Source organism: Symphodus melops, assembly GCF_947650265.1.
Source record: "Symphodus melops genome assembly, chromosome: 21".
NCBI classification, from domain to species: Eukaryota; Metazoa; Chordata; class Actinopteri; order Labriformes; family Labridae; genus Symphodus; species Symphodus melops.
The window spans coordinates 19,271,348-19,297,530 of record NC_136711.1 but is presented as its reverse complement, the minus strand read 5'-3'; the positions used below and the strand labels follow the sequence as shown (position 1 = coordinate 19,297,530).

General features: G+C 46.0%; 1 protein-coding gene across 6 annotated transcripts in view; it reads right to left on the bottom strand.

Moving 5' to 3' along the window:
• The window catches only part of LOC306817383 (rho GTPase-activating protein 44-like), a gene marked incomplete at its 3' end in the record, with an annotated part of 75,877 nt that overhangs the window by 3,628 nt on the left and 46,066 nt on the right, over window positions 1–26,183 (bottom strand). For 2 of the 6 annotated variants that reach the window (XM_079334199.1, XM_079334198.1), the window contains exons 3-18: window positions 17,763–17,882; window positions 17,222–17,298; window positions 16,640–16,751; window positions 16,121–16,197; window positions 14,711–14,828; window positions 13,203–13,271; window positions 13,002–13,083; window positions 11,897–12,024; window positions 10,636–10,747; window positions 8,256–8,337; window positions 8,084–8,164; window positions 4,918–5,031; window positions 4,443–4,534; window positions 4,159–4,339; window positions 2,662–2,679; window positions 1,583–1,777 (exon numbers count right to left, since the gene is read on the bottom strand). In XM_079334199.1, the coding sequence (XP_079190325.1) occupies window positions 1,583–1,777; window positions 2,662–2,679; window positions 4,159–4,339; window positions 4,443–4,534; window positions 4,918–5,031; window positions 8,084–8,164; window positions 8,256–8,337; window positions 10,636–10,747; window positions 11,897–12,024; window positions 13,002–13,083; window positions 13,203–13,271; window positions 14,711–14,828; window positions 16,121–16,197; window positions 16,640–16,751; window positions 17,222–17,298; window positions 17,763–17,882 (1,658 nt within the window). Of the gene's footprint in view, window positions 1–323; window positions 852–1,582; window positions 1,778–2,661; window positions 2,680–4,158; window positions 4,340–4,442; window positions 4,535–4,917; window positions 5,032–8,083; window positions 8,165–8,255; window positions 8,338–10,635; window positions 10,748–11,896; window positions 12,025–13,001; window positions 13,084–13,202; window positions 13,272–14,710; window positions 14,829–16,120; window positions 16,198–16,639; window positions 16,752–17,221; window positions 17,299–17,762; window positions 17,883–26,183 lie in introns of all 6 variants that reach the window. The other 4 variants (XM_079334201.1, XM_079334200.1, XM_079334197.1 and 1 more) reach the window with 3 other exon arrangements.

The window sequence follows — 26,183 nt, the reverse complement described above, 5'->3', positions numbered from 1 at the left end:
CTGGGTAGTGCTATGACTCATTAACGCCCCCCTTTTCATAATGGTATGCGATGAAAAGCTTTTTGGATTTCCTTTGTTGCCTGGCAACCGGCTCCTGAATATCCTGGCAACATGGAAAGTTATGGATCGCATTCATGGCTGTTAAATTACAGATGGATGATGATAAGGAGAATTTTTCTTAAACAGCGCTGCTTTCCATCAGCGGCTGATGCAACAAATGAGACGGAAGTTTTGGGGGTCTTCATCTGACCCCCCTCATCCTCCCTGTGTGGCCTCTTCACTTGTGTGTGCGGTGTGTTGGTAAGTCAGGCTTCCTTATTTACCTAGTCAGCTTGGCTCCTTTCTCCCGGGTACAGGCACAGGCTGCCCATGGAGGGGGAGCAGATAGGGGGGTGTTCGGGGGTTTCGGGGAGCCAAGGAACAGATCGTGACGAGTCAGAACGAGCGGGGGTTTTATGTAAAGGGTGGAGCCATTTGTTTCGGACGGGGCGGCATGCGAAGCTTCAGACAGAGAGGTCTGTTTGGGCAGGTGCAGGGAGCTGGGTTTGGGGTTGGAGTTGACGTCAAGCTGCTGGGGGGACGGGCTGAGGGAGTGGAGGAGCGGAGGCGGGCTGTAGCCGGTGCGGCGTGGGGGAGGGGACGGGCCGGGAGGGACGGATTCGGGACCGGGAGCGACGGGACGCTTACACGGAGGTGCTCGGGTGTAGAAATGCTGGTGCGGGATTGAAAAGGACGAGCAAGAAGAGGAAGAGGAAGAGGAGGAAGAGGGGTAAGGGGGAGGCGGCCTCTCCTCCTCAGGGGAGGGGTAGGCGTAACAGGAGTCCGACCAATTGGAGGATGCATCATCCGAGCTGCAATGATAAACATAGCAATGTTTCATGGGGAATTAAATTGGCGCCTAGAGACGAAAACTCTGAATGGGTTCATTAGTTTGTAAAGGTGTGGAGAAGTGGGGGGGGGAGGGGGGGGGCTGCTAAGACTGGTGCATAATGAGGGGAAGGAACCTGGTGATATTTATTGATCGTGTTAGACGGGGAGATACGGGTTCTAGGTGGCACATCACGGAGAAAAGGAAAGGTGAGCCGTGGTTTTCAAATCACAAAATAAAACAGAAAAGTCACCTCATCCATTGCAGGGCCTTCCGACAATGGACGGTAATGCTGTTAATGATGCTCGGACTAACAGCAAAAACAAAACACATCAATCCTTCATGCACATGCAGCAGAAAAACAATAAAAAAAAATTTCGTACATAGAAATTTGTCCAAGCAGAAGCGGAAACTTTTGCACCACGTGATGTGCAGTTTAAGCAGCTGTATGTTTATAGACGACTCCACACGACACAAACAAGATGTTTAAAATGACATGCTGCATCAGAGGAGGTGACGGGTGGGAGAACGAGCACTAAACAGCGACAGACGGAAACGGGAGCTGCAGTGGACGCAGCAGCAGAAGCACACGCGGTAAAGAGGGAGGGGGGGCGGGCGGGAGGGGGGGGGGGGCAGCAGCATATGTGCAAGGTGTGTTTGTCGGAGCTGAAACAGGAGGACGGGGGGGGGGGGGGGGGGGCACCACAGCCTTACCTGGCTCGGTCGCTGTTATTGGGCGGAGGGGTTGGGGAGGGGGAGGCAGCGTATTCCCCAGGCTGCTCTGGAATGAGAGCGTCACAGGGCGGGGTCGGGGGGTGCACGTTTGGCGGCGTGGCAGAATTTTTGCGCGAAGAAGAAGACGATCCCCTGCGCGACACCCATGTAGTGTCCATCACCCTGACACCCATGCTGCATTGGGACACAGAGGCAAAGCTCATCAAATCAAAGGGAGGGAGGGAGGGGGGGGGGGCGTGCGGGCGTGGTGCAGGCGGGGGTTCGACTCCCTTTACAAATCAACAGAGCTGAGAGTGATGAAAAGGACTCCGCCCCCTTGTCAATCACATATACCGCCGGATCAGCCTCAAGACGCATCGACAACCTTAAACATGCAAGAACAAAACACACTTTATCAAAACATCGCCTGATCGATGGAAAAGTTTCGCTTTGACGGACGAGGAAGAAGTGAAGTGACGAGGCCACGCCCATAAGGGCTAACAACCAATGGGTGACATTTGACACTTCCACTTCCTGTTACAGCTACAGCCTGTCACATGATGTGTTAATTAAATCGCTTCGTACCTGGTTGTAATCGCACAGGCAAGCTAGCTCCCTGTTACAAGTGATAATGCTAAGCTAGGCTAACTTGCCACTGGTTGCATCTTCAGAGAGATGAACAGGAAGCAAACGGGTTTTTCCCAAACGCACTTCACTGTGCAGTTTGCTCGAACGTACCGACGAGCAGTTGTTGTACTTACAGGCCGAACAAGTTCAGCCAGAAAGATGCTTCTTATGTGAACAGTGAAATGTGTCACCCACACTCTCCCGGAGACATTGAACTATAGGAGTCCAAGTGTGTCGCATCAGGCAGTCCTGACCGGAGCGGTAAACACACACACACACACACACACACACACACACACACACACACACACACACACACACACACACACACACACACACACACACACACACACACACACACACGAATGGTGACAGACAGTTCCTGTCAACGGGCAGCTGAGACGAACAGGAAGTGAAGAGAGGATGACTTGAGAAAGTGATCTATACTGTACCTTTGTATCTTCCTAATGCTGCATTAAAACAGAAACAGGCAAAATGAGGACAGGAGAAAGGCAGGAGAAAGGCCCCCCCCCCATCTTTGGTCGTATTAAAAAACATTGTTATCAAAGCACACAGGAAGTTTGTCAGGAGAAAGACAAGAGCCAAGATGGAGGAGCAAACGGGGGAGGCCGGCCTGGCGAGGGGGGGGGGGGGGGCTGCGAAGGGAGCGGCGCCATGCTGAGTGTAACGAGGAGAGAGGCTCTCCCTGAAGCGCTCCCAACCATGGCGAAAACCAAGAGAGATAATAATTGTTCCATTTAGTCTTAATTAGGTCAAAGTCTCCCCAACGGATACGAGAGTTTAGAAATAACGCTTTCATGCAACCTGCAGAGCGGCGATTTGGTTTCCCGCCGAACATCAGCGGAAGTTTTGTTTTGTTCCAGTCAGACTGAGACTACGTCCGTCTTATCCTATCACAGTGTTTCGTTTTGAATCGTTTCATACAGCTCAGATCCATCCAGCAAGGAAGACGTTAGAACCAGTTAGCTTAGCTTAGCATAAGGATTTTTAAAAGGTCTCACGCTGGTTGACTGGACGCTGGCGTTGTGGTTCGATTTTTTTTTCCCCCAAGATCTTTTCTGCTCGTGAGCAAAGATCCTGCAGAGCGAGGGGGAGCAGACGTGTTCAACACCTTTTACACTGTACATAAAAGCCAACTCTGTCAGAGGAACGGCAGCCTCTTTGTTGCCGAGCCCGCTGCTTCTGAGGGCCGTTCCTTTGTGCTTCTTTTGAAAAGCCGAGCTCTATTGATCACACGCGCAGTACGCACTCGCTCCAGGTTTAATTAGCCGGGCTACTCGTAGTCCCGGGGCTGCCGGGGGCTCAGGCTCCCCGCAGGGTCTGATAACAACCAGGATGTATGAAAGCAATAAAAGAAGACGCACAGGGACCGAGAGAGAAAAGAGAATGAAACCGTCTGACTGGGTCTCCGCTAATCCTCCTCCAAAGCTTGAGGATTGTTAGATTCCTCATTTCACAGACTAAAATGTCACCTCTCTCTCTCTCTCTCTCTCTCTCTCTCTCTCTTTCTTCATGTTTCCCCGTCTACTCAGCTTGAATGCGTCTGCAGCAGATAAAGAGTGACACGGCGCTCTTTCTGTCCATCTCCATGGTGAAACTGAGATTTCCACCGAGGCGCACACTCAACACCAAACTCGTGTAATCATCTGGGAATTCTCTAACTCGCCCAATCTCGTGTCCGACCCCGTCAAAAGAGAAGTCAGGCAGAAACGTCACGTGCCTCATCAGTGGCCTCGGAGCTGTCAGTCGGGATCCACCCTGAGCGAAGCGGTGAGGACGCCGCAGAGGTGGAGGGGGACGTCTCCACACTGTCACCGACTCCTTGATTTAGCGTGTGATCGTTTTTAAAGGTTTAAGATGATACCTGCTAAACGCCAACATTTAAGCGTTGTTATTGCGAGCGCGTCGACGTGTTCTGTGGGTCGTACCCGTCCTTTTTGTAGAACTCCAGCATCATGTTGTCTGTAGCGACGCTGAGCGGCCGTCGACTCAGGTCGTTCTGCCTTCGATCCACCTGATCCATGTCGGGCGACGGCATCAAGCTGAAATTGGCGTTGTGGTTTGTGTGGACCGGGCTCCCGTAGTTCCCCGTGACGTTGAACTCGATTTCTGCAGGAAACGAGGAAGTCGTTTTTTTTTTTTGTTTGAACTGATCCCTGACCGTACGAGCGTTAAAAAAACAAGTCTGGCGTTTTGTGTTACTCCTCCTCACCTCCGGGGAAGAACCAGTCGGCGTGCTGGATGATCGGCTCGATGATCCCGACGATCTGCAGGGAAACTGTCGTCATCATCTCTGTGATGTTTCTGCAGACAGAAAGGAAGATTTTTTTTTTTTTGTTAATGGCGGAGAGGAAGTCGAGGAGACGCAGCGATGACGAGGACATTTTCAGAAGCATTAAGTGAGAAAATTAAAAACCTCATCATAACTGAAGGCTGTTAAATTGCTCATTAAAAGTTGAAGATGGATAAGACTGTAAGTTACAAGAACACGTCCTTCACCCGCGTTCAAACTCTACTCATACTATTTTAACATCCTCGTTTGGTCCAAACTTCACTTCAGATATTGCAGAAAATAAAACACATTCATCAAAATCAGAGAAAATGTTGAATGTTTAATTTGAGTTCCAGGAATGTTTGTTGAATAGAAACTACAAACAACTGTTCAAGGTCAAGAGGTCGCTCTCTACCCTTCATTGTTCATCCACAGCAGGTTTGGTCCGAGGACGATGGCGATGTTTCCAGGCGTCATCTTGTTAAAATCTTGGTATTCAGTCAGTTTGGAGAGGAACTTAATCAGATACCTGGAGATGCACGGGACAGGAAATAAATCAGCCAAAAACAACTTCCTGTAAGAACATCAGACATGACAAAAGAGTTCGACGCTGTCGATGACCAGCGGTGTAGAAAAAACAACACACAGGCTCAACTCCATTTCACTTTTTTTATTTTTTTATTTCATATACTTTATTAATCCCGCGAGGGGAAATTCGGTTTTTCACTCTGCATTTAATGGAGAGGTCTCAGAGTGAGGGGGCTGCCCACAGAGAGCGCCCCAGAGCAGTTGTTGGGGTTCGGTGCCTTGCTCAAGGGCACCTCGGCAGTGCTCAGGAAGTGGACTGGCACCTCTCCAGCTACCAGACCAATTTCCGGACTTGGTCCGTGCCGGGACTCGAACCGGCGACCCTCCGGTTCCCAACCCAAGTCCCTACAGACTGAGCTACTGCCGCCACTATTTACCACGTGATCATGAACCTGAGCTAAGCTAACCGCTAGCCAATCTGTGCTGCTATTTCTTAAACTTTAGAGGTGAACGAGCTGCTCTGAAAAAAACAGTTGATCCCTTTCTGATAAACTAAACAGTTTTCTCTGGTTCCCCTGATATTTATAAGATTTTAAAGCTTGTAAATATGCAGATATTCAGTTCGTGTTGAGCGGTCAAAGTACGGTTACCAGCTCGACGTTTTATCGTTTAATTTTTTTTATTTTATTTTTTATTTTTTCAGAAAGGCATGTTTGTGAAGTGACAACTGTCAAAAAAATAACTGAGCTGTATCCAGGTCGAGTCCCCGTCCTGTGTTCAGGTCTGTCTTTAAGACTCACACATTGAAGAAGAGCGCGTCGACAAAACACGACGAGCTAACTATGAATTTAGCGTCTCCATCGGGGGCTCTGAGATGTAGACTTGGGCTAGTGTGACTCATCCTGATCTGAACTACAGCTGAATGAACGTCAGGCAGCTCATTCCAGCGAGCTGCGATCATCTGGACAGGTCTGACAGGTTCTCCTCAGAGGACGCACGTCTAAAAATACGCCCTATTTGAGCGATTTCACGACGACACTGACAAGAGCTCCCTATCCCACATTTTCAATTTCTCTCCCGTCGCTTTCTCTCTACCTCTCAGACCCCATGAAACTCCTTCGGTTTTTTTATGTGCTTGTCTTGATCCAGCAGTAAAAAACCTGAGCTCCGAGGCTTCTTTAGGTCAGTCTTTACTATTTCTGGCAGGTCGTCAATTAGAGGACGCACTCACGAGGGGTTTCCATAGTAACCATGAGTGACACCTGCTGACTTGCAGCCGCGTGTGTCTTCTAATTTGTGGTTTTCTGAAGAGGTTTAGGAAGGAGAGAAGAGGACAGGGAGGTTTAAAAGTAATCCTGAGTCACCAAGAGGGAACAGCATCACAGATCTGCTGCTGCTCTCTGCTGAGCTCAGATTTTACGCTTACAGGGAAATGTGGAGCCCAAAAAAACTGCTGCTCGTAAATATTCAAAACACAAGCAGATTAAGAAAATATGTTCAACAGTTTTTTAAGCACAGGAAGAAAACAGAAATGATGCACGGCTGTCCCACTCTGACACGCTTACTGAATACGTTACCGCTGTTGATGAAGAAAAAAAATGACGACTTAAAAAATCTCCGGTGGGTGTTGACATTGTTGTCTCGCTAATGTTAGAAACACTGGCTGGTGCAGCCGTGGTTTTATGAACCCCCCAAATCCTGCTAACTAAAAAAACCGCAAAGATCCCAGAGGTCGGCTCAGTCTGCTCCCTGAGGGAGGCTCATGATGAACTCAGAGTCAGTCCCACAGGAGAGTCTGCAGACGGCTGACTCTCAGACGCTGCATCATTTGGCCTGTCGTCCTCGTGCACTTGACGGTTTGACAGTAGGACAGTCCCAAGCACTCACACACTTAGCAGGGACGTGACTGTGAGAACTATGAGTCAGCGAGTGTGGAGAATAAAAAGCATGCATCCGTTTTTAGCTTTTATCTCAACCAGTGCAGCTCGCAGCACTTCTTCTTATTTAACAATCTCGTCTGTTTGTGTGCTCTTTTAAAAAACGAGCTCGTAACTTGACATTATTCCAGAGGGAAACATTTTCTGCAGGAGTGAACGGAGCTGCAGAGTTTGATATGGTTACTGAGTCAGCTATGGTTTCATCAAGAATTAATGGCAAAGTAGTCCCACATGAAACATGCTGTGTTGGAAGTGCTGTCTTCTCTCACACACGGCCGTTTTGGACGCCCCTGGGTTTGCCAGATATGAGAGCAGTTATCAGGTGAACAGGTGTTGCAGCGATGGAAGCGGGCAGTGGAACTGCTTCAGATAGAAGTGATTGTACCCGAGCTAAAAAGCCTCTGCATGTTTCTAATAAGCTCCAGCAGCAGAAAGCTGCTCAAACTAGGATCAATGTTGGAGATGAAACATGGAGAGAGGTTAGAACGCAGAAAGCTTTACAGACCCATGCAGAGCTGGCTAAACACTGAAGCTACAGTGTCCACCACATGCAGAGCTGGCTAAACACTGAAGCTACAGTGTCTCTACATGCAGAGCTGGCTAAACACTGAAGCTACAGTGTCCACCACATGCAGAGCTGGCTAAACACTGAAGCTACAGTGTCCACCACATGCAGAGCTGGCTAAACACTGAAGCTACAGTGTCCACCGCATGCTGAGCTGGCTAAACACTGAAGCTACAGTGTCCACCGCATGCAGAGCTGGCTAAACACTGAAGCTACAGTGTCTCTACATGCAGAGGTGGCTAAACACTGAAGCTACAGTGTCCACCACATGCAGAGCTGGCTAAACACTGAAGCTACAGTGTCCACCGCATGCAGAGCTGGCTAAACACTGAAGCTACAGTGTCTCTACATGCAGAGGTGGCTAAACACTGAAGCTACAGTGTCCACCACATGCTGATCTGTGTGAGAGGAGGGGGCGGAGCCAGCTCTCTGTGATGATTAGAGTTTAGACTGCAACTCAACACTTTTTTCTAGCAGTTGTTAAAGTGTTGGTGGGATCGAGGTTGAGGACGACGTTTGCAAAAACTGAATCCAGTTTAACGCTGACTCACTTAAAGTTGTTGTTGTTAGCCGGTGGAAGTTTCTCACAGGCGCTGAGGAGAGCCTGCAGTCTCTTGTCTTGATCTTGAATGCTGCAACACGAGGGGGGGAAAAATAAACAGGCATGAAGACGAGGCTTAAAGTGCACTGAACAGAAAAGCTGACGTGGAGAGAGATACAGACTTGGAGGCCTGGATCCAGTCGTTGTAGAGCTCGTACGACATTAAGGGCTCAGGGAGCTCCCGCAGGTACGACTTCAAAGCACCTGCAGAGGACAAAAGAACAAACACCAGCTAAACCCATGCATGTAGTTGTTCCCATGAAATATAAACATAAACATCACTGCATGAGTTCATAGTGTCTGCTTCAGCATCGCTCCATGTCATTTGATTTTTTTGGGTCATTTTGCACCTTGTCACCAGCAACGGCCAGGAGCAGGAATGACAGAAAACACACAAATATATTCACAGACGAAAGAAAAACACATTTGTTAATTGAATTATTCTTTCTTTTACAACGTTGTTTTTCTTCTTCCCTGACAGCTCAGAGATGAGACTCCCTCCTCCTCGCACTCCGTAACCGATCTCAAATAAACTGAAGACTATTTCCAAACACTTTTTCATCAACACCCGCGTGTGGGAGTGTAATTTTCCAGTGCTGATGAGGACGGTGACGGCTGACTGGGCTTCTCTCTGGCTCGTCTCTTTCTTCTTCTCTCTCTCTCTCTCTCTCTGGTCTGGTGAGTTTCATTTCCCTCGGGGACGAGTGGGACGGATGACAAACAACAGAGCCGGGGGCATCCCTCGCCGAGAGACAGCTCGGAGGCTGCTGTCGTTCTCTGTGAGCTTGTGAGTGAACATGAGTGTCTGATCAGTGTGTGTGTGTGTGTGTGTGTGTGCAGGCATGTTGCGCTCTGTGCTGAATAAACACATTAAAAGCACATTAAAGCTCGCTGACAGTCCTGCAGAAGATCTTTTAGTTTGCTTTTATTTTCAAAGACAGCCTTCTGCTCGTCACTCAGGCGGATAGAGGATGAATCCCTGCAACCCCCCCCCACCCCCACCCCCCATCAGGACCAGGACCACCTCCAGTGGGACAAGACCACAGATTAGATTTTCTGCTGGAGCTCGCCCAGCTTAATAAGGGATCATTAGAGGAGAGATCCGAGGTCTTCTCTTTCTCCACACGCTCCACTGAACACGGCTGATTGACTGACTCTGATTTGATATTTGATAAAAAGGGACATATTGTTCGTGACGGAGGGAAATACTGAATCTCTGTCCTCCGTGCTGTCAGGCTGAAAAGTGAACTGAGAAGTCAGTTTAACCAAAAACTATCTGCAAATAACACAAATGTAGAACTGCGATTTTACGGTCCCTGGATCCGAGGATGGACGGCGTTGTCTCGTTGACAAGTCGCTCTGAAGCTTCTTTCTTTACTTGATATTCGGCCAAATTGTAGTAAATTAGGATTTCGTTAAGTAAGACTTCAAACCAGCAGATGAGACTCATCAGGGAAATGTTGGAACACGTAACAGTAACATCAAGTTTAGAAAATATGTCTTCTTGTCCTCTGAGATTGGAGAAACTCATTCAGAAACTTTTTCCATTTTTAAAGACAGTTTCATTAACGCACCGCTCCACAGCGACACATTTTCCACAGCTCCTAAAAAGTTTGGTATTTTTTGAGCAGCATTGTCTTCATCTGTGGACCGCATTATGCCGCAGTCAGCTCCAGTGAAGACAAACACTTTTCTCCAAAGATCAATAACAGCAGCATAAAAGCTTGAAAGCTTTTCTTTCGTTTATATTCTATCGCTGTTCTGATTTAAAAGCGAAGCAGTGACAGCAACAACAAAACATCTTCTTTCTTTTTCTGTTGCTGCCGCCTCTGCAGAAGATGAAGAACCAGTCTGACACTAATCCCAGTTATATTTGGAATTTTATCACCACACATTTTTTTTGGATGGCGTATTGAATATGTGTCTGATATAAGAGAAACACAGAAGAGGAGTTTTTTTTATTGCTGAGTCACCGTGTAGCAACGGTTGTGTTTTAACACAGCGGTTCATTTTTGGAGGTCACGACCTGAGAAATTTCGGAGCCTCTGTTTTCGAAGACTTTTAAAATTCGTCTTCGGGAGGAGCTTCATCGATCGCAGCTGCAGGATACTCAACGTGCAGGAGCGATAAACAGAAAGGATGTTAAATGTGAGGGCGATTCAGGCCACGTCCGGATCGTTTAGAAGCTCAATTACAACCTCCGTCCCTTAATGTGTTTTTTCTCCTCTGTGTGGACGTGAAGGTGTCAGGACTGACGACTCACTTACTCGCAGTCTTCGCCAGAAATGTGCAGAAATTAGATTCCTAACGAGCCACCGGTGCCAACTCATAAATCTACCCCTGTGAGGCAAGTTTCTCTTTCCAGACGATGGTAATCAGCCGTCACTGCAGGGGGGGGGGGCAGTGTGTGTGTGTGTGTGTGTGGGGGGGGGCAGTATGTGTGTGTGTGTGGGGGGGGGGGCAGTATATGTGGGGGAGGGGGTTCAGCTGGAAGTTTCTCACCTGCGATGGCGTGTGGATCTGCAGAGTACTCCTGAACGTCCATCACTCCGCAGTCCAAAGACGCCTTCAGCTTCTTTAGTTTGGATGCCGAGGGAGCGATTCTGAATAAACCCTGAGAACGAAAATTACAAAAATAAAAAATCAAATATGACGAAGGGAAATAAGACCGCAGTCCCAAAGCATATAAAAGATATATAAAGACGGACCACGCATCTCCACCTGCTCACGTTGGCGTGGCTTTAGACCCGACATTTATATTCCATAATCAGGCTTCAAGGCAGGGTTGGTAATTTACGAAAACTAGCATGATTTTTAAAGTAGCATTCCCTCAACGCTCCATCTTCACCCTCCTCCCCTCTAAAGCCACGCCCCCTCTAAAGCCACGCCCCCTTTGCGTTGTGTAGAAACGACGTTGTCTCTACACTGCTACAGATGACGGATTTTTCTTTGTTCTTTTTGTCAGAGAACAGAGAGTTATTAATTCTGTCAGGACCTAAAGACAACCAACGTCTGAAAAAATGGATCTGGAGAGAATGACCAATCGTGCCTTTAAAATCTTTGAACCAAAAAAAAAAAAAAAAAAAGATTAATGTAAATCTAAATTCTAAAATTCATATTTCACCATTTTGCATTTAAAAAAATTACAGTTTCATGTATTTATTCAACATGTCCTACTTGCAAAACTTTTAGGATCATGAACTGAACGGCTAATTAACAAACAGTTTATTCAGCCACGCAGATTAATTGATCTTTAACTTCAGATGAAATTAAAACACATTTTTCTCGGCGTCACATCAAATCATCCATTCAGCAAACATATTAAGCCTAATAACTGCAGATTGGAAATGAACTTAATTATAATGATGCATTTGTTGTTTTCTTTTAATCTCATGAAGGTTTGTTGATGGAACACATTTAAGCGTAGCCTCCATATTTCTTCATCAAACAGTCATTTTGCTGCAGCGCAATTAAAGCTTCGCCGGCTTCAGCTCACCGGCCTGATTACAAAAAATGAGGCTGTTTCTCACGTCACGCATTAATCACACAATCAGGGATTATTTGTTTCAGGCTTTAAGCAAATTTACTGTAAGAAACCAAACAGTAGCCTGGACCTCATTGGAAACATCCCCTTCAGTAATTAAGAGTGACTTCAACCCTGTGGTTCCCTCGGAAATGTCTTTATAGAGTTTTTGTTCCTGTGTGTGTGTGTGTGTGTGTGTGTGTGTGTGTGTGTGTGTGTGTGTGAGTTGTCCACCCTCACCTCCTCCTGCATGCCACACTCCAGCAGCATGGTGACACAGGCCTCGATGGGAAAAGCAATATCTCTCCCGCTGAGCGCTAAGTGCTCCTCTAATGGTTTCCCGTAGCATGGCTTCTCCGCCCAGGTCTCTGTCAATCACACACACACACACACACACACACACACACACACACACACACACACACACACACACACACACACACACACACACACACACACACACAAAGATATGAAAAACACGCACAAAGCGCAGATGTAGTACTACGCTGAGACTTCCTCTCTGCACACGTGCTCAAATGCCACGAGAAGCTTTTATTGCATCACAATCACAACGTTTCAATCGGAGGTCTTCGGATGTTTGTGCGTCTGACGTGCGTCTAACTTCCCTGTTTTTTTGTTAAAGGAGACATTTTATCCCCCTTTTTTCCACCTTTTCAAACAGCGCCCCCTCTCTGTGTTTCTGAGCTTTGGTCCAAATATAACATGAATGAAGCAGCAGAGGAGGTTTGTGACCCTGCAGAAACCAGCTCTCTCAGAACGCTCCGTTTTGGTGTGTGTGTCTCTTTAAATGCAATAAGCCCCGCCTCCCTGAGTTTTCCCCGTAGACATCACTCCTCTGTAGAGAGAATAAAAATGGCAGACCTGCGCAAAATTGTAGCTCTGGACTAGAGGTGGAGCTACCAGGGGAGGGAGGGGATTTATTTCTTACCAGAATCCAACTTGTGATGTCACAAACTGAGAACATTTGAAACGGAGCGTTTTTCTGAGACTTATGCAGACCATAAACAAAGGACTGGGTGGATTTATTTCAAATTTTGTGGGTGGATTTAGACACTCAGGTTACCTAAATAAAAAGTGTATTTTTCATAATACGTCCCCTTTAAGACTTTACACACAAAGGCTGCGTTTGCATGAGCTGATTTTAGTGACTGAAGTGTCGAATCGTAAAAACGGCAAACATGCAACAGCGAGGACCTCAAACTGTCAACAGACGATCATGAAGCCAAACAGAAAGGATCTCACAGCATGGAGGCAGCATGCTGTTAGAGGAGAGACATAACGACACAAACAGACTGCATCATGAGTGTTTTGGACTCAGACTCACCCTGATGAGCTTTGATCTGTGGTAAAACACTTTGAAGCAGCTCTAATGACTTCCTGTGGTACTCAGCCTGCACTTCTATCAGCTACACAGAGAGAGAGAGAGAGAGAGAGAGAGAGAGAGAGAGAGAGAGAGTCTGACACTGACAAACAGAATTTGTTGTTCTTCACTAACGCCGCAGCATGCAGAAGTGCTGAAACTTACAGTCTGGAAGTAGCTTGCATAGTCGAGTTCTTTGGCCACAAAACTGTACATGTCCGCTGATAACTGATCCTGGAGGCGAGAGGAGAAACAAAACATGTGAGCAACAAGGGAAGAGAATCAAATATAAAATATGCTGAGTCATGAAAGAGAGAGTCTGTCGCCTTTTTTCCTGAAAACTAAAATATGGATTTATACAAAAGAAATGCAGCTCCATGATCACGTCTGAGACCCGCTCGACTCCGGACCGTTCGGACGACTTTCAAACGTTGCCAATGGGAGATTTTAACATCGAGGCGACGTGCATGGATTGGTGGATCATCTTCACATTTAGTTTGTGAGCATGTCATGTGGTTAAAGAGCGTGGGTTTGTCACCGGGTTACGTCACAGTGACAGGTCTGAAGCTCGGAGGGAACTCCCTCCACGTCGCCCTAAATACAAACATCTGGCCGCTTGTATGCGTCAGGTGTAAAGAGTCAATTTTTAAGGTGAAGAAGTCATGATGATGAAAACTAAAAGTCGCCTGATAAAACGTGTTTTCCAAAGGTGAAATCGTCAGTTGTATCAGAGTGCATTTCTCAGTCCCGTGCTGTGTTTGTGAAATGGACCACACCTACAGCTGTGAGCCAACACAGAAAAACAGATTTACCCACAGCTGTGCTCTCCGCTGGTCCTGCAGAGCAACACAGCCTCATATTTTCCATCTTTCCCAACTGTGTCCACACCTGATTATCCCGCTCTGACGCACGCTGCCAAACTGAGCTGAGCAGAGACAGATAGGCTGGATGCTCCTTTTTTATGTACGTTATGATACAAGATAGCACGAGCCAGAAAAACTGAAAGGAACACACATGGGTTGGTTTAAGTTTTCATTAGGAAAAAAAAAAAAAAAAAACTGTCACGCAAATGTGAACCAAGAAAATTGTCAGTGCTGCGTTCAAGTGGAGCTGGGAAATGGGAGAAACGAGGACGTCAACAACAGGCCAGCTGAAGACCAACAGTGCAGTGATTCTTTTATGTGTTCATCATTTTGAGACTCTAATAAGACAGCTGGTACGTTTGAGTGGTTTGTTCTGATTTGTCAATCGTTTCCTGTAACGATCTCTGACCTGGCGCTTTGCATTGTGGGTAAACAGTAAGCGAAGAAGACTGGTCTGAGGCAGAGTGTGAATGTTTTCCAAAGCAGTAAAACATCTGGGTAGATTCAGCGTACTGTGCACTCGTGCTTGAAGGTCTTGAGAGCACTTTTTGAAGGTCTCAGAATCGAGAGCATTTTTACTCGTTCTCAGACGAACAGATTTTAAATTAAGACTGATGAAGGATTCTTTTCCTCCTGTTGAAAAAATGTCTTTCAAAAACGGTGTGATTTTGCACGACGGTCAGTCACTGTACTATAAGTCAGCTGTATATGGTGATGCAGTCCCTGCACAGTTTGCTTCACTGAGACACTTCGTGGCGTTTTGGAATAAAAGAGAGAGAGCAGTCAGAGAGAGCGAAGGTGAGCACTGACTCGACAGATCTCCATGCGGTTGGCTGCCTCCTCCATCTCTTCCCTGAGGTGGTCGGCCTTGGCTCCCGTCGGCTGCAGGTTGGTGGAAAGTCCCGACGACTTGGTGGACTGATAATAACTGAGGACAAAAAAAAAAAGAGGACAAATGAAAAACATTTGATGAATTTCTTTCTAGACTTGATGAACAAAAGATTTTAAAGTGAAGAGAGAGAGAGAGAGAGAGCTTTGTTCCTGAAAAGTGATTTTTTTTCTGACAGCTTCACTAACAACGCGACTCAGCACACAAAACAGTTTCTGGGGATTTCTTCAGTCTTCATACAATGCAAACACTTGACTATCTACATTTCCTCATTCATTCAGCTTCAGCTATTCTTGCTCCTTCCCTCGCTCGCTCCCTCCCTCGCTCGCTCCCTCCCTCCCTCGCTCCCTCCCTCGCTCCCTCGCTCTGTCTGTCTGACTGTCCGTCTGAGACTTTCTCTCCGGGTGGAGATAAAAATGTTGCGCTGCCAGAGGAGCTCAGCACAGAGCGGCATGATGGGAAAAGTTGTCTCAGATTTGGGTCACTGAAAAAAAAAAAAAAAAAAACCCTCACTGACTGAGTGAGAGGCCTGCAGTGAAGAAAATCTAATTTCTCCAAGTTTCTGCCTAACATGGCACAGTGCTCTAAACGTTTCCTTTCACTGCAGGTGAACCAACCTGCTCAAACATGATGACGCCGACGTTCAAGATCATGAAGACACTTTAACACCTTTATCTACACGGCCGCCCCGTGCACATTATTCGTTTTCAATAATGTCACATGAACAAGAAATCCAAACTCTGCAGCTTCCTCAGATCCGCCAAATCATCTATGATTGGCTGTTTGCCTAATCAGAGGCGGGGCCTAAATACAAAACTGTTTTCAGCAGGCGGATTTTACTGCATGTGAGCATCATCTGTGCAAATACCAGGCAGGATCTACTTTATGGAAATGTCTTCATATTTGACCATTTTGCATTTAATAACCAGAAAGAAAATATGAAGACACATTTAATCTGTGTTTTTGGTAGATTTTGCAATAAACACCTGGATAAAAACACAATCGTTTAGCAGAAGCGATAATCCTCCTCCACGCAGAGGCGACACTGAAATCAGTCAGTGATGAAGATTCAGTTAAACAGCATGAAGAGCTGCAGACTTTGAAAAACCGTGTTCCCAACAAAACACTTCAAGGCGTAATGATGGAGTACAAGGTTGAATGAATGAGTGTTTAAACTTTCCTGGTGTGCAATTAAATCCCAGTGACATTCACTGGGAAGCTCCAGGACCAGTTCACTCACAGGGGATGAAGTTTCTCACACACACACACACACACACACACACACACACACACACACACACACACACACACACACACACACACACACTCACCGTGTGCGTGCTGAGTCCATGTCCAGGACCAGCTTGGCTAAATGTTTCCTTTGTTTCTGGATGTTTGGGATCTCCACCTGAAGGAGCAGAGAGCAGTTTGTTGTTTGTTGTTGGTGAGAAAGAGACGAGGAACAGACGCAGCATTGTCAGAGGCTGCACACCTGTCGCAGGTAAACTCTGCCGCGTCTCATGAACATTAGTTCACCGCCTGATGAGCAGCGGAGCTTCAGAGAGCCGAGGCAGAATTCTCTGAACTCATTCAAATCAGTGATTCTCCTCCCACAGGCGTCTTTTGATCCGTAAAGAAGTGTGTCTTTATTTGTAAGGTGTTTCTTAATCTGCTTCCCTTAGACTTGTGTACAGTAATTATATATTATATATATATATTCATGCGAGTGCTGGAAGCCTCAGTCTTTGCTCTGAAAACGTGTTTATGTTACATGTTCACATGTTGATGATCTGAGCTCTGATTGAATTCAAGTCCTCAGCGTGCGTTTTTCACGCGCAGTGTTTCGTTACCTCGGCGAGCTCGTACAGCGGCTCGACGACGTCTCTCTCGATGGTGAGCTCGAACAGGATGAGCTCCTGTGCGAGTCGCTCCTGCGTCTCTCCACAGAGCTTCAGCATCTTCCTGCAAAGGAACACAGGACGCAGAGTTATCAGAGAGCAGGACTACACGTCACTGAGATCAGTGTGCAGTTTAAACACAGCCATCCAGATTGAAGCTCGACATCAGCACCATGTTTCTCCCTCTGAACAGATGATTCAACCTGCAGAGAAAATGAATCACGACAAATGTGTTTCCCAGGTTTTTAAAGAAACACATTCAGTCCCTGATTTTGCTTCTCGGTCTGAGTTTTCAGACGTTGCAGTGAGTTGATCAATCAGGGCTGTTAATGAGGCTTCACTGTTTAAATAAAGGTTGATTTGATCTTCAGGGGAATGAGGTTGGACCTCGTGCGTTTGTGGACGTGATGGACAAACGGCTCTTCTTCACTGGACGATAAAAACATTTCTTTACACATCAAGTCAAGTGGTATATCTGTGTGTGTGTGTGTGTGTGTGTGTGTGTGTGTGTGTGTGTGTGTGTGTGTTACTCACCCTAGTAGAGACTCGTCTCCGAGCACTGCCGCCCCCTCCACCATACATTGTGCAAGTGTTGTTAAGGGAAGCTTCTTCTGCACACAAACACAAACACGTTACAATCCCCGACGGTCTCAGTTCAATAACAAACACACACACTAACATGACAGACCTGACAGGAAACGTCCACTTCTTCAAACCCTTCAGTCTGTTTTCCAAAAGTTAAGCTCCGCCCCTTTTTTATCATCACATTTTTTTGTAATGAATCAAAAGATTTGATCTCATTTGATCGTTATCTGCTCTCAACACTTTGCTAAATAAGACTTATTTAAGTGTTCTTCATCTCGTCTTCACAGGAAGTAGCGTCCCACAGTGATCTCACCAAGGACTTGTATTGGTTATCCACCAGCTTTATTTTTCCTCATCATAGTGACATCATCAACATCATCATCGTCTCTGCTGAGAGAGTCAGGACGGTTTCTCACTTGAACTGAATAAATCGTGTTTTAAGTGTCAGTACGAATAAAAACATGACTCCTTGACGTGTGATTCTTCTCACCGAAGGCGACCTGACAGACTTCTTCTCCACGTCCACGCCCTGCTGGCCCTGCAGACAGGCGGTCAGCTTCTTGTGCGTGCTGTGAGAAACCTGCTTGACCAGCTCCAGACGTTTCTCCACCTGACACAGAAAAAAAAAAAAGCACAGATTGAAAAAGTCTCCGTTGACAGTTACCGACACGCACGCGTCAGCAGGCTTCTTCTCACTTACAGGAGACTGTGTTTGTTGTGTCACCCATTGATGAATGAGTCTCACATCTTTCTGAGGGAAACTCCTACAGGTGTTACATTTATTCTTTCACGGGACTCTTCATATTAGTCTTCTTCTTTCAGAAGATCACACTGTTTATATTTAATCACATATTACAGCTCTTCACTCTGAGTTTCAACCTCAAGAAAAAGTTGTGAACATGATTTGATCTCTGTTATTTAACGGTCTTTATTTAGTCAACGTTCACATTTCAAAGTATCAGAAAGAGACAAACGCAGACAGCAAACACATCGAATGTCTTCAGTTGATCCTTTAAATTTCCAAGTTTTAAAGGTGCACCATGTAGTTTTGGTAGAGAAATGTGAAAGGAGTCTCTTGTGATTGGCCATCTCTCTGGAAGCCTTCCTGGGGGGGGGGGGGGTCCAAACGCTGCAGGGCTTCCAGGGGAGGGCTGATCCCCAAAGAGTCTATGTACGAGGCGTTACCGTTCAGCGCCCTCTGCAGACTGATCCTGGGATTACTCCGACATATTTTCACCTCCTGATCTGAAACTTTGCCCACGTTTGGTTTAGGCAGCCATTGTAACGCTATATGAGAGTTTTAAAATGGACTTTAATGATGTTTTATAGTTTAAATGAAAGGTAGCACACATTGTTCATATCCATTTTTTAGGGATATTTTTTAGAGTATTAACATGAAACTCAAAATACTTACCATCAAATATATCTGATAAAGACTCATATGTAAGGTGTTCAATTTATTTTATTGTGTAGTCTTTCATGTGAACAGCAGACACATGCAGAAATAGGTTTAACATTTTGCTCATGTCTTTATTATTTGTGAGGAAAACTGGAGGACCCAGAGAAAACCTCGGCAGGCGGGAGATGGGATGGATGAAAGGATAAAGAGAGGAAGGAGATGATTGAGGAGGGAGGAAGAAGGAAACGAAGGAGGTGCCTCACAGGCTACAAGGAGCCTCCTCCGCCTCTTTCTTTTCTCTTTTCGACCAGAAATTCCAGACACTTCTTTTCCTAGTCTTCTGCTTTTTGTCTCTCTTCTTCTGTTCTTTCTTCTTCTGTTCATCCTCCTCTCTTTGTTTCCTTTCCATTTCTTCTTTTTCTTTTTCTTCCTCTGTTTTTCCTTTAACGCTCTTGGACGAGAAGCCTTTCTTCTTCTTCTTTTTGTTGAGATGGAGCTGAAGTTCTTTGGTCTCCCTCTCCATCTCTTCGATTCTCTTTTCTTTGTTGACCAGTTCTTCGTTTTCTGTCTCCACCTCCTGAACTCTGGTGATCAAGGTGCGTTCTTCACCAGCCTGTTTCTCAGCGTTTGTTGTTAAGGTCTCTGTTGTCTTGATGAGAACTTTGTTTTCCTTCTCCAACTCTTCCACACTAATAAACAGCTTCTGGTTCTCCTCGACCAGCCCTGACTTCTCCTGCTCTACTTTCTTCATTTTGGAGGTCCAGATCTTTTCTTTCTCCTCCATCTCCTTCGTGAACTTTTCTTGCAGAGCCTTGAATTTCTCCTCCTGGGGATCTTTTGGGAAGGATTCATTTTCTTGCTTCTTAAGCTGGGCGGAGGTCTCTAAGAGTCTCTCAGAAAGACCTTCCTTCTCCTTCCTGAGAGCCTGGATGAAGTCGTCTCTCTGCTGGACCTGCTGCGTCGCGTGGTCCAGCCTCATCTGGGTGTCCTTCTGCAGAGACACAGTCTTTTGGCTCTCCAGAGATGCCTTAAAAATCTGATCTCTGAGCTGAGAGTTGATCTGCCTCTCTGCCTCCAACTGTGCCTCTTTCTTCTCCATCTGCTCCTTGTTGAAGCGTTTGGCAGCCTCAATCTCCACATCCTTCAACTTCAGACTGGTGTTGAGGCGGGAGATCTCCAGCTCTTGTTTGGAGATGGTCTGGATGCGCCTCTGAAGTTCATCCTTGAATTCAGTTTCCCTGATGCCCATGAGGTCGTGCAGCCGGTTGGCTCTGTACCGTCCATTGTGAACCTTGTGGCACAGATTCAGCCTTTGTTGTTCCCAAGAAACATGCTCATCGTACATCTGACCATGAAGGTTCAAAATCTGATTGTTAGCGCCTTGAAGGGCTTCCTTCAGGTAACGTGCCTCATCAGGAGGACACTGAGTGCTCTGATGGGCAGCAGAGTCAGCCTGGTTTCCTGATTCCTGTCTAGAATCCATGTCTCTTTCTTATTGCAGACTTCAAGTTGTCCAAAGCAGAATTTTTCTAGATGTTCTGAGTTGTTCGCAGGCTGCAGTCGATACGAGTTTTCTTTCACGTGACTGTTTAAAATGCTGAAAGTCGATAATGTAGTCGATTCTTCTCAGGTGCAAAACACGTCTTGTCTGTGTGCTCAGTGAAGCCGGAATGAATCTCAGGCGAAGATTTGATGACTCATAACTTAGAGCGAAGTTCTCGAATCTTAAAAGGATCAAAGCGTCACAGCAGCCCAACATTCCACTGACTTCTGATTGGCTGAATGTTCTAAAAGAGGGCGGGGCTTCCGGAGCATCTTACAAAAACAACAAACAACATTATAAACAACCGCTGCACCCCCTTCCTTCAGTATATTATAAAGGGAGGGGGGGGGGGCCTTCCTGGGGGGTCCAAACGCTGCAGGGCTTCCAGGGGAGGGCTGATCCCCAGAGAGTCTATGTACGAGGCGTTACCGTTCAGCGCCCTCTGCAGACTGATCCTGGGATTACTCCGACATATTTTCACCTCCTGATCTGAAACTTTGCCCACGTTTGGTTTAGGCAGCCATTGTAACGCTATATGAGAGTTTTAAAATGGACTTTAATGATGTTTTATAGTTTAAATGAAAGGTATCACACATTGTTCATATCCATTTTTTAGGGATATTTTTTAGAGTATTAACATGAAACTCAAAATACTTACCATCAAATATATCTGATAAAGACTCATATGTAAGGTGTTCAATTTATTTTATTGTGTAGTCTTTCATTTGAACAGCAGACACATGCAGAAATAGGTTTCACATTTTGCTCATGTCTTCATTATTTGTGAGGAAAACTGGAGGACCCAGAGAAAACCTCGGCGGGCGGGAGATGGGATGGATGAAAGGATAAAGAGAGGAAGGAGATGATTGAGGAGGGAGGAAGAAGGAAACGAAGGAGGTGCCTCACAGGCTACAAGGAGCCTCCTCCGCCTCTTTCTTTTCTCTTTTCGACCAGAAATTCCAGACACTTCTTTTCCTAGTCTTCTGCTTTTTGTCTCTCTTCTTCTGTTCTTTCTTCTTCTGTTCATCCTCCTCTCTTTGTTTCCTTTCCATTTCTTCTTTTTCTTTTTCTTCCTCTGTTTTTCCTTTAACGGTCTTTGACGAGAAGCCTTTCTTCTTCTTCTTTTTGTTGAGATGGAGCTGAAGTTCTTTGGTCTCCCTCTCCATCTCTTCAATTCTCTTTTCTTTGTTGACCAGTTCTTCGTTTTCTGTCTCCACCTCCTGAACTCTGGTGATCAAGGTGCGTTCTTCACCAGCCTGTTTCTCAGCGTTTGTTGTTAAGGTCTCTGTTGTCTTGATGAGAACTTTGTTTTCCTTCTCCAACTCTTCCACACTAATAAACAGCTTCTGGTTCTCCTCGACCAGCCCTGACTTCTCCTGCTCTACTTTCTTCATTTTGGAGGTCCAGATCTTTTCTTTCTCCTCCATCTCCTTCGTGAACTTTTCTTGCAGAGCCTTGAATTTCTCCTCCTGGGGATCTTTTTGGAAGGATTCATTTTCTTGCTTCTTAAGCTGGGCGGAGGTCTCTAAGAGTCTCTCAGAAAGACCTTCCTTCTCCTTCCTGAGAGCCTGGATGAAGTCGTCTCTCTGCTGGACCTGCTGCGTCGCGTGGTCCAGCCTCATCTGGGTGTCCTTCTGCAGAGACACAGTCTTTTGGCTCTCCAGAGATGCCTTAAAAATCTGATCTCTGAGCTGAGAGTTGATCTGCCTCTCTGCCTCCAACTGTGCCTCTTTCTTCTCCATCTGCTCCTTGTTGAAGCGTTTGGCAGCCTCAATCTCCACATCCTTCAACTTCAGACTGGTGTTGAGGCGGGAGATCTCCAGCTCTTGTTTGGAGATGGTCTGGATGCGCCTCTGAAGTTCATCCTTGAATTCAGTTTCCCTGATGCCCATGAGGTCGTGCAGCCGGTTGGCTCTGTACCGTCCATTGTGAACCTTGTGGCACAGATTCAGCCTTTGTTGTTCCCAAGAAACATGCTCATCGTACATCTGACCATGAAGGTTGAAAATCTGATTGTTAGCGCCTTGAAGGGCTTCCTTCAGGTAACGTGCCTCATCAGGAGGACACTGAGTGCTCTGATGGGCAGCAGAGTCAGCCTGGTTTCCTGATTCCTGTCTAGAATCCATGTCTCTTTCTTATTGCAGACTTCAAGTTGTCCAAAGCAGAATTTTTCTAGATGTTCTGAGTTGTTCGCAGGCTGCAGTCGATACGAGTTTTCTTTCACGTGACTGTTTAAAATGCTGAAAGTCGATAATGTAGTCGATTCTTCTCAGGTGCAAAACACGTCTTGTCTGTGTGCTCAGTGAAGCCGGAATGAATCTCAGGCGAAGATTTGATGACTCATAACTTAGAGCGAAGTTCTCGAATCTTAAAAGGATCAAAGCGTCACAGCAGCCCAACATTCCACTGACTTCTGATTGGCTGAATGTTCTAAAAGAGGGCGGGGCTTCCGGAGCATCTTACAAAAACAACAAACAACATTATAAACAACCGCTGCACCCCCTTCCTTCAGTATATTATAAAGGGAGGGGGGGGGGCCTTCCTGGGGGGTCCAAACGCTGCAGGGCTTCCAGGGGGGGGCTGATCCCCAGAGAGTCTATGTACGAGGCGTTACCGTTCAGCGCCCTCTGCAGACTGATCCTGGGATTACTCCGACATATTTTCACCTCCTGATCTGAAACTTTGCCCACGTTTGGTTTAGGCAGCCATTGTAACGCTATATGAGAGTTTTAAAATGGACTTTAATGATGTTTTATAGTTTAAATGAAAGGTAGCACACATTGTTCATATCCATTTTTTAGGGATATTTTTTAGAGTATTAACATGAAACTCAAAATACTTACCATCAAATATATCTGATAAAGACTCATATGTAAGGTGTTCAATTTATTTTATTGTGTAGTCTTTCATTTGAACAGCAGACACATGCAGAAATAGGTTTCACATTTTGCTCATGTCTTCATTATTTGTGAGGAAAACTGGAGGACCCAGAGAAAACCTCGGCGGGCGGGAGATGGGATGGATGAAAGGATAAAGAGAGGAAGGAGATGATTGAGGAGGGAGGAAGAAGGAAACGAAGGAGGTGCCTCACAGGCTACAAGGAGCCTCCTCCGCCTCTTTCTTTTCTCTTTTCGACCAGAAATTCCAGACACTTCTTTTCCTAGTCTTCTGCTTTTTGTCTCTCTTCTTCTGTTCTTTCTTCTTCTGTTCATCCTCCTCTCTTTGTTTCCTTTCCATTTCTTCTTTTTCTTTTTCTTCCTCTGTTTTTCCTTTAACGCTCTTTGACGAGAAGCCTTTCTTCTTCTTCTTTTTGTTGAGATGGAGCTGAAGTTCTTTGGTCTCCCTCTCCATCTCTTCAATTCTCTTTTCTTTGTTGACCAGTTCTTCGTTTTCTGTCTCCACCTCCTGAACTCTGGTGATCAAGGTGCGTTCTTCACCAGCCTGTTTCTCAGCGTTTGTTGTTAAGGTCTCTGTTGTCTTGATGAGAACTTTGTTTTCCTTCTCCAACTCTTCCACACTAATAAACAGCTTCTGGTTCTCCTCGACCAGCCCTGACTTCTCCTGCTCTACTTTCTTCATTTTGGAGGTCCAGATCTTTTCTTTCTCCTCCATCTCCTTCGTGAACTTTTCTTGCAGAGCCTTGAATTTCTCCTCCTGGGGATCTTTTGGGAAGGATTCATTTTCTTGCTTCTTAAGCTGGGCGGAGGTCTCTAAGAGTCTCTCAGAAAGACCTTCCTTCTCCTTCCTGAGAGCCTGGATGAAGTCGTCTCTCTGCTGGACCTGCTGCGTCGCGTGGTCCAGCCTCATCTGGGTGTCCTTCTGCAGAGACACAGTCTTTTGGCTCTCCAGAGATGCCTTAAAAATCTGATCTCTGAGCTGAGAGTTGATCTGCCTCTCTGCCTCCAACTGTGCCTCTTTCTTCTCCATCTGCTCCTTGTTGAAGCGTTTGGCAGCCTCAATCTCCACATCCTTCAACTTCAGACTGGTGTTGAGGCGGGAGATCTCCAGCTCTTGTTTGGAGATGGTCTGGATGCGCCTCTGAAGTTCATCCTTGAATTCAGTTTCCCTGATGCCCATGAGGTCGTGCAGCCGGTTGGCTCTGTACCGTCCATTGTGAACCTTGTGGCACAGATTCAGCCTTTGTTGTTCCCAAGAAACATGCTCATCGTACATCTGACCATGAAGGTTCAAAATCTGATTGTTAGCGCCTTGAAGGGCTTCCTTCAGGTAACGTGCCTCATCAGGAGGACACTGAGTGCTCTGATGGGCAGCAGAGTCAGCCTGGTTTCCTGATTCCTGTCTAGAATCCATGTCTCTTTCTTATTGCAGACTTCAAGTTGTCCAAAGCAGAATTTTTCTAGATGTTCTGAGTTGTTCGCAGGCTGCAGTCGATACGAGTTTTCTTTCACGTGACTGTTTAAAATGCTGAAAGTCGATAATGTAGTCGATTCTTCTCAGGTGCAAAACACGTCTTGTCTGTGTGCTCAGTGAAGCCGGAATGAATCTCAGGCGAAGATTTGATGACTCATAACTTAGAGCGAAGTTCTCGAATCTTAAAAGGATCAAAGCGTCACAGCAGCCCAACATTCCACTGACTTCTGATTGGCTGAATGTTCTAAAAGAGGGCGGGGCTTCCGGAGCATCTTACAAAAACAACAAACAACATTATAAACAACCGCTGCCCCCCCTTCCTTCAGTATATTATAAAGGGGGGGCCTTCCTGGGGGGTCCAAACGCTGCAGGGCTTCCAGGGGAGGGCTGATTCCCAAAGAGTCTATGTACGAGGCGTTACCGTTCAGCGCCCTCTGCAGACTGATCCTGGGATTACTCCGACATATTTTCACCTCCTGATCTGAAACTTTGCCCACGTTTGGTTTAGGCAGCCATTGTAACGCTATATGAGAGTTTTAAAATGGACTTTAATGATGTTTTATAGTTTAAATGAAAGGTAGCACACATTGTTCATATCCATTTTTTAGGGATATTTTTTAGAGTATTAACATGAAACTCAAAATACTTACCATCAAATATATCTGATAAAGACTCATATGTAAGGTGTTCAATTTATTTTATTGTGTAGTCTTTCATGTGAACAGCAGACACATGCAGAAATAGGTTTCACATTTTGCTCATGTCTTTATTATTTGTGAGGAAAACTGGAGGACCCAGAGAAAACCTCGGCGGGCGGGAGATGGGATGGATGAAAGGATGAAGAGAGGAAGGAGATGATTGAGGAGGGAGGAAGAAGGAAACGAAGGAGGTGCCTCACAGGCTACAAGGAGCCTCCTCCGCCTCTTTCTTTTCTCTTTTCGACCAGAAATTCCAGACACTTCTTTTCCTAGTCTTCTGCTTTTTGTCTCTCTTCTTCTGTTCTTTCTTCTTCTGTTCATCCTCCTCTCTTTGTTTCCTTTCCATTTCTTCTTTTTCTTTTTCTTCCTCTGTTTTTCCTTTAACGCTCTTGGACGAGAAGCCTTTCTTCTTCTTCTTTTTGTTGAGATGGAGCTGAAGTTCTTTGGTCTCCCTCTCCATCTCTTCGATTCTCTTTTCTTTGTTGACCAGTTCTTCGTTTTCTGTCTCCACCTCCTGAACTCTGGTGATCAAGGTGCGTTCTTCACCAGCCTGTTTCTCAGCGTTTGTTGTTAAGGTCTCTGTTGTCTTGATGAGAACTTTGTTTTCCTTCTCCAACTCTTCCACACTAATAAACAGCTTCTGGTTCTCCTCGACCAGCCCTGACTTCTCCTGCTCTACTTTCTTCATTTTGGAGGTCCAGATCTTTTCTTTCTCCTCCATCTCCTTCGTGAACTTTTCTTGCAGAGCCTTGAATTTCTCCTCCTGGGGATCTTTTTGGAAGGATTCATTTTCTTGCTTCTTAAGCTGGGCGGAGGTCTCTAAGAGTCTCTCAGAAAGACCTTCCTTCTCCTTCCTGAGAGCCTGGATGAAGTCGTCTCTCTGCTGGACCTGCTGCGTCA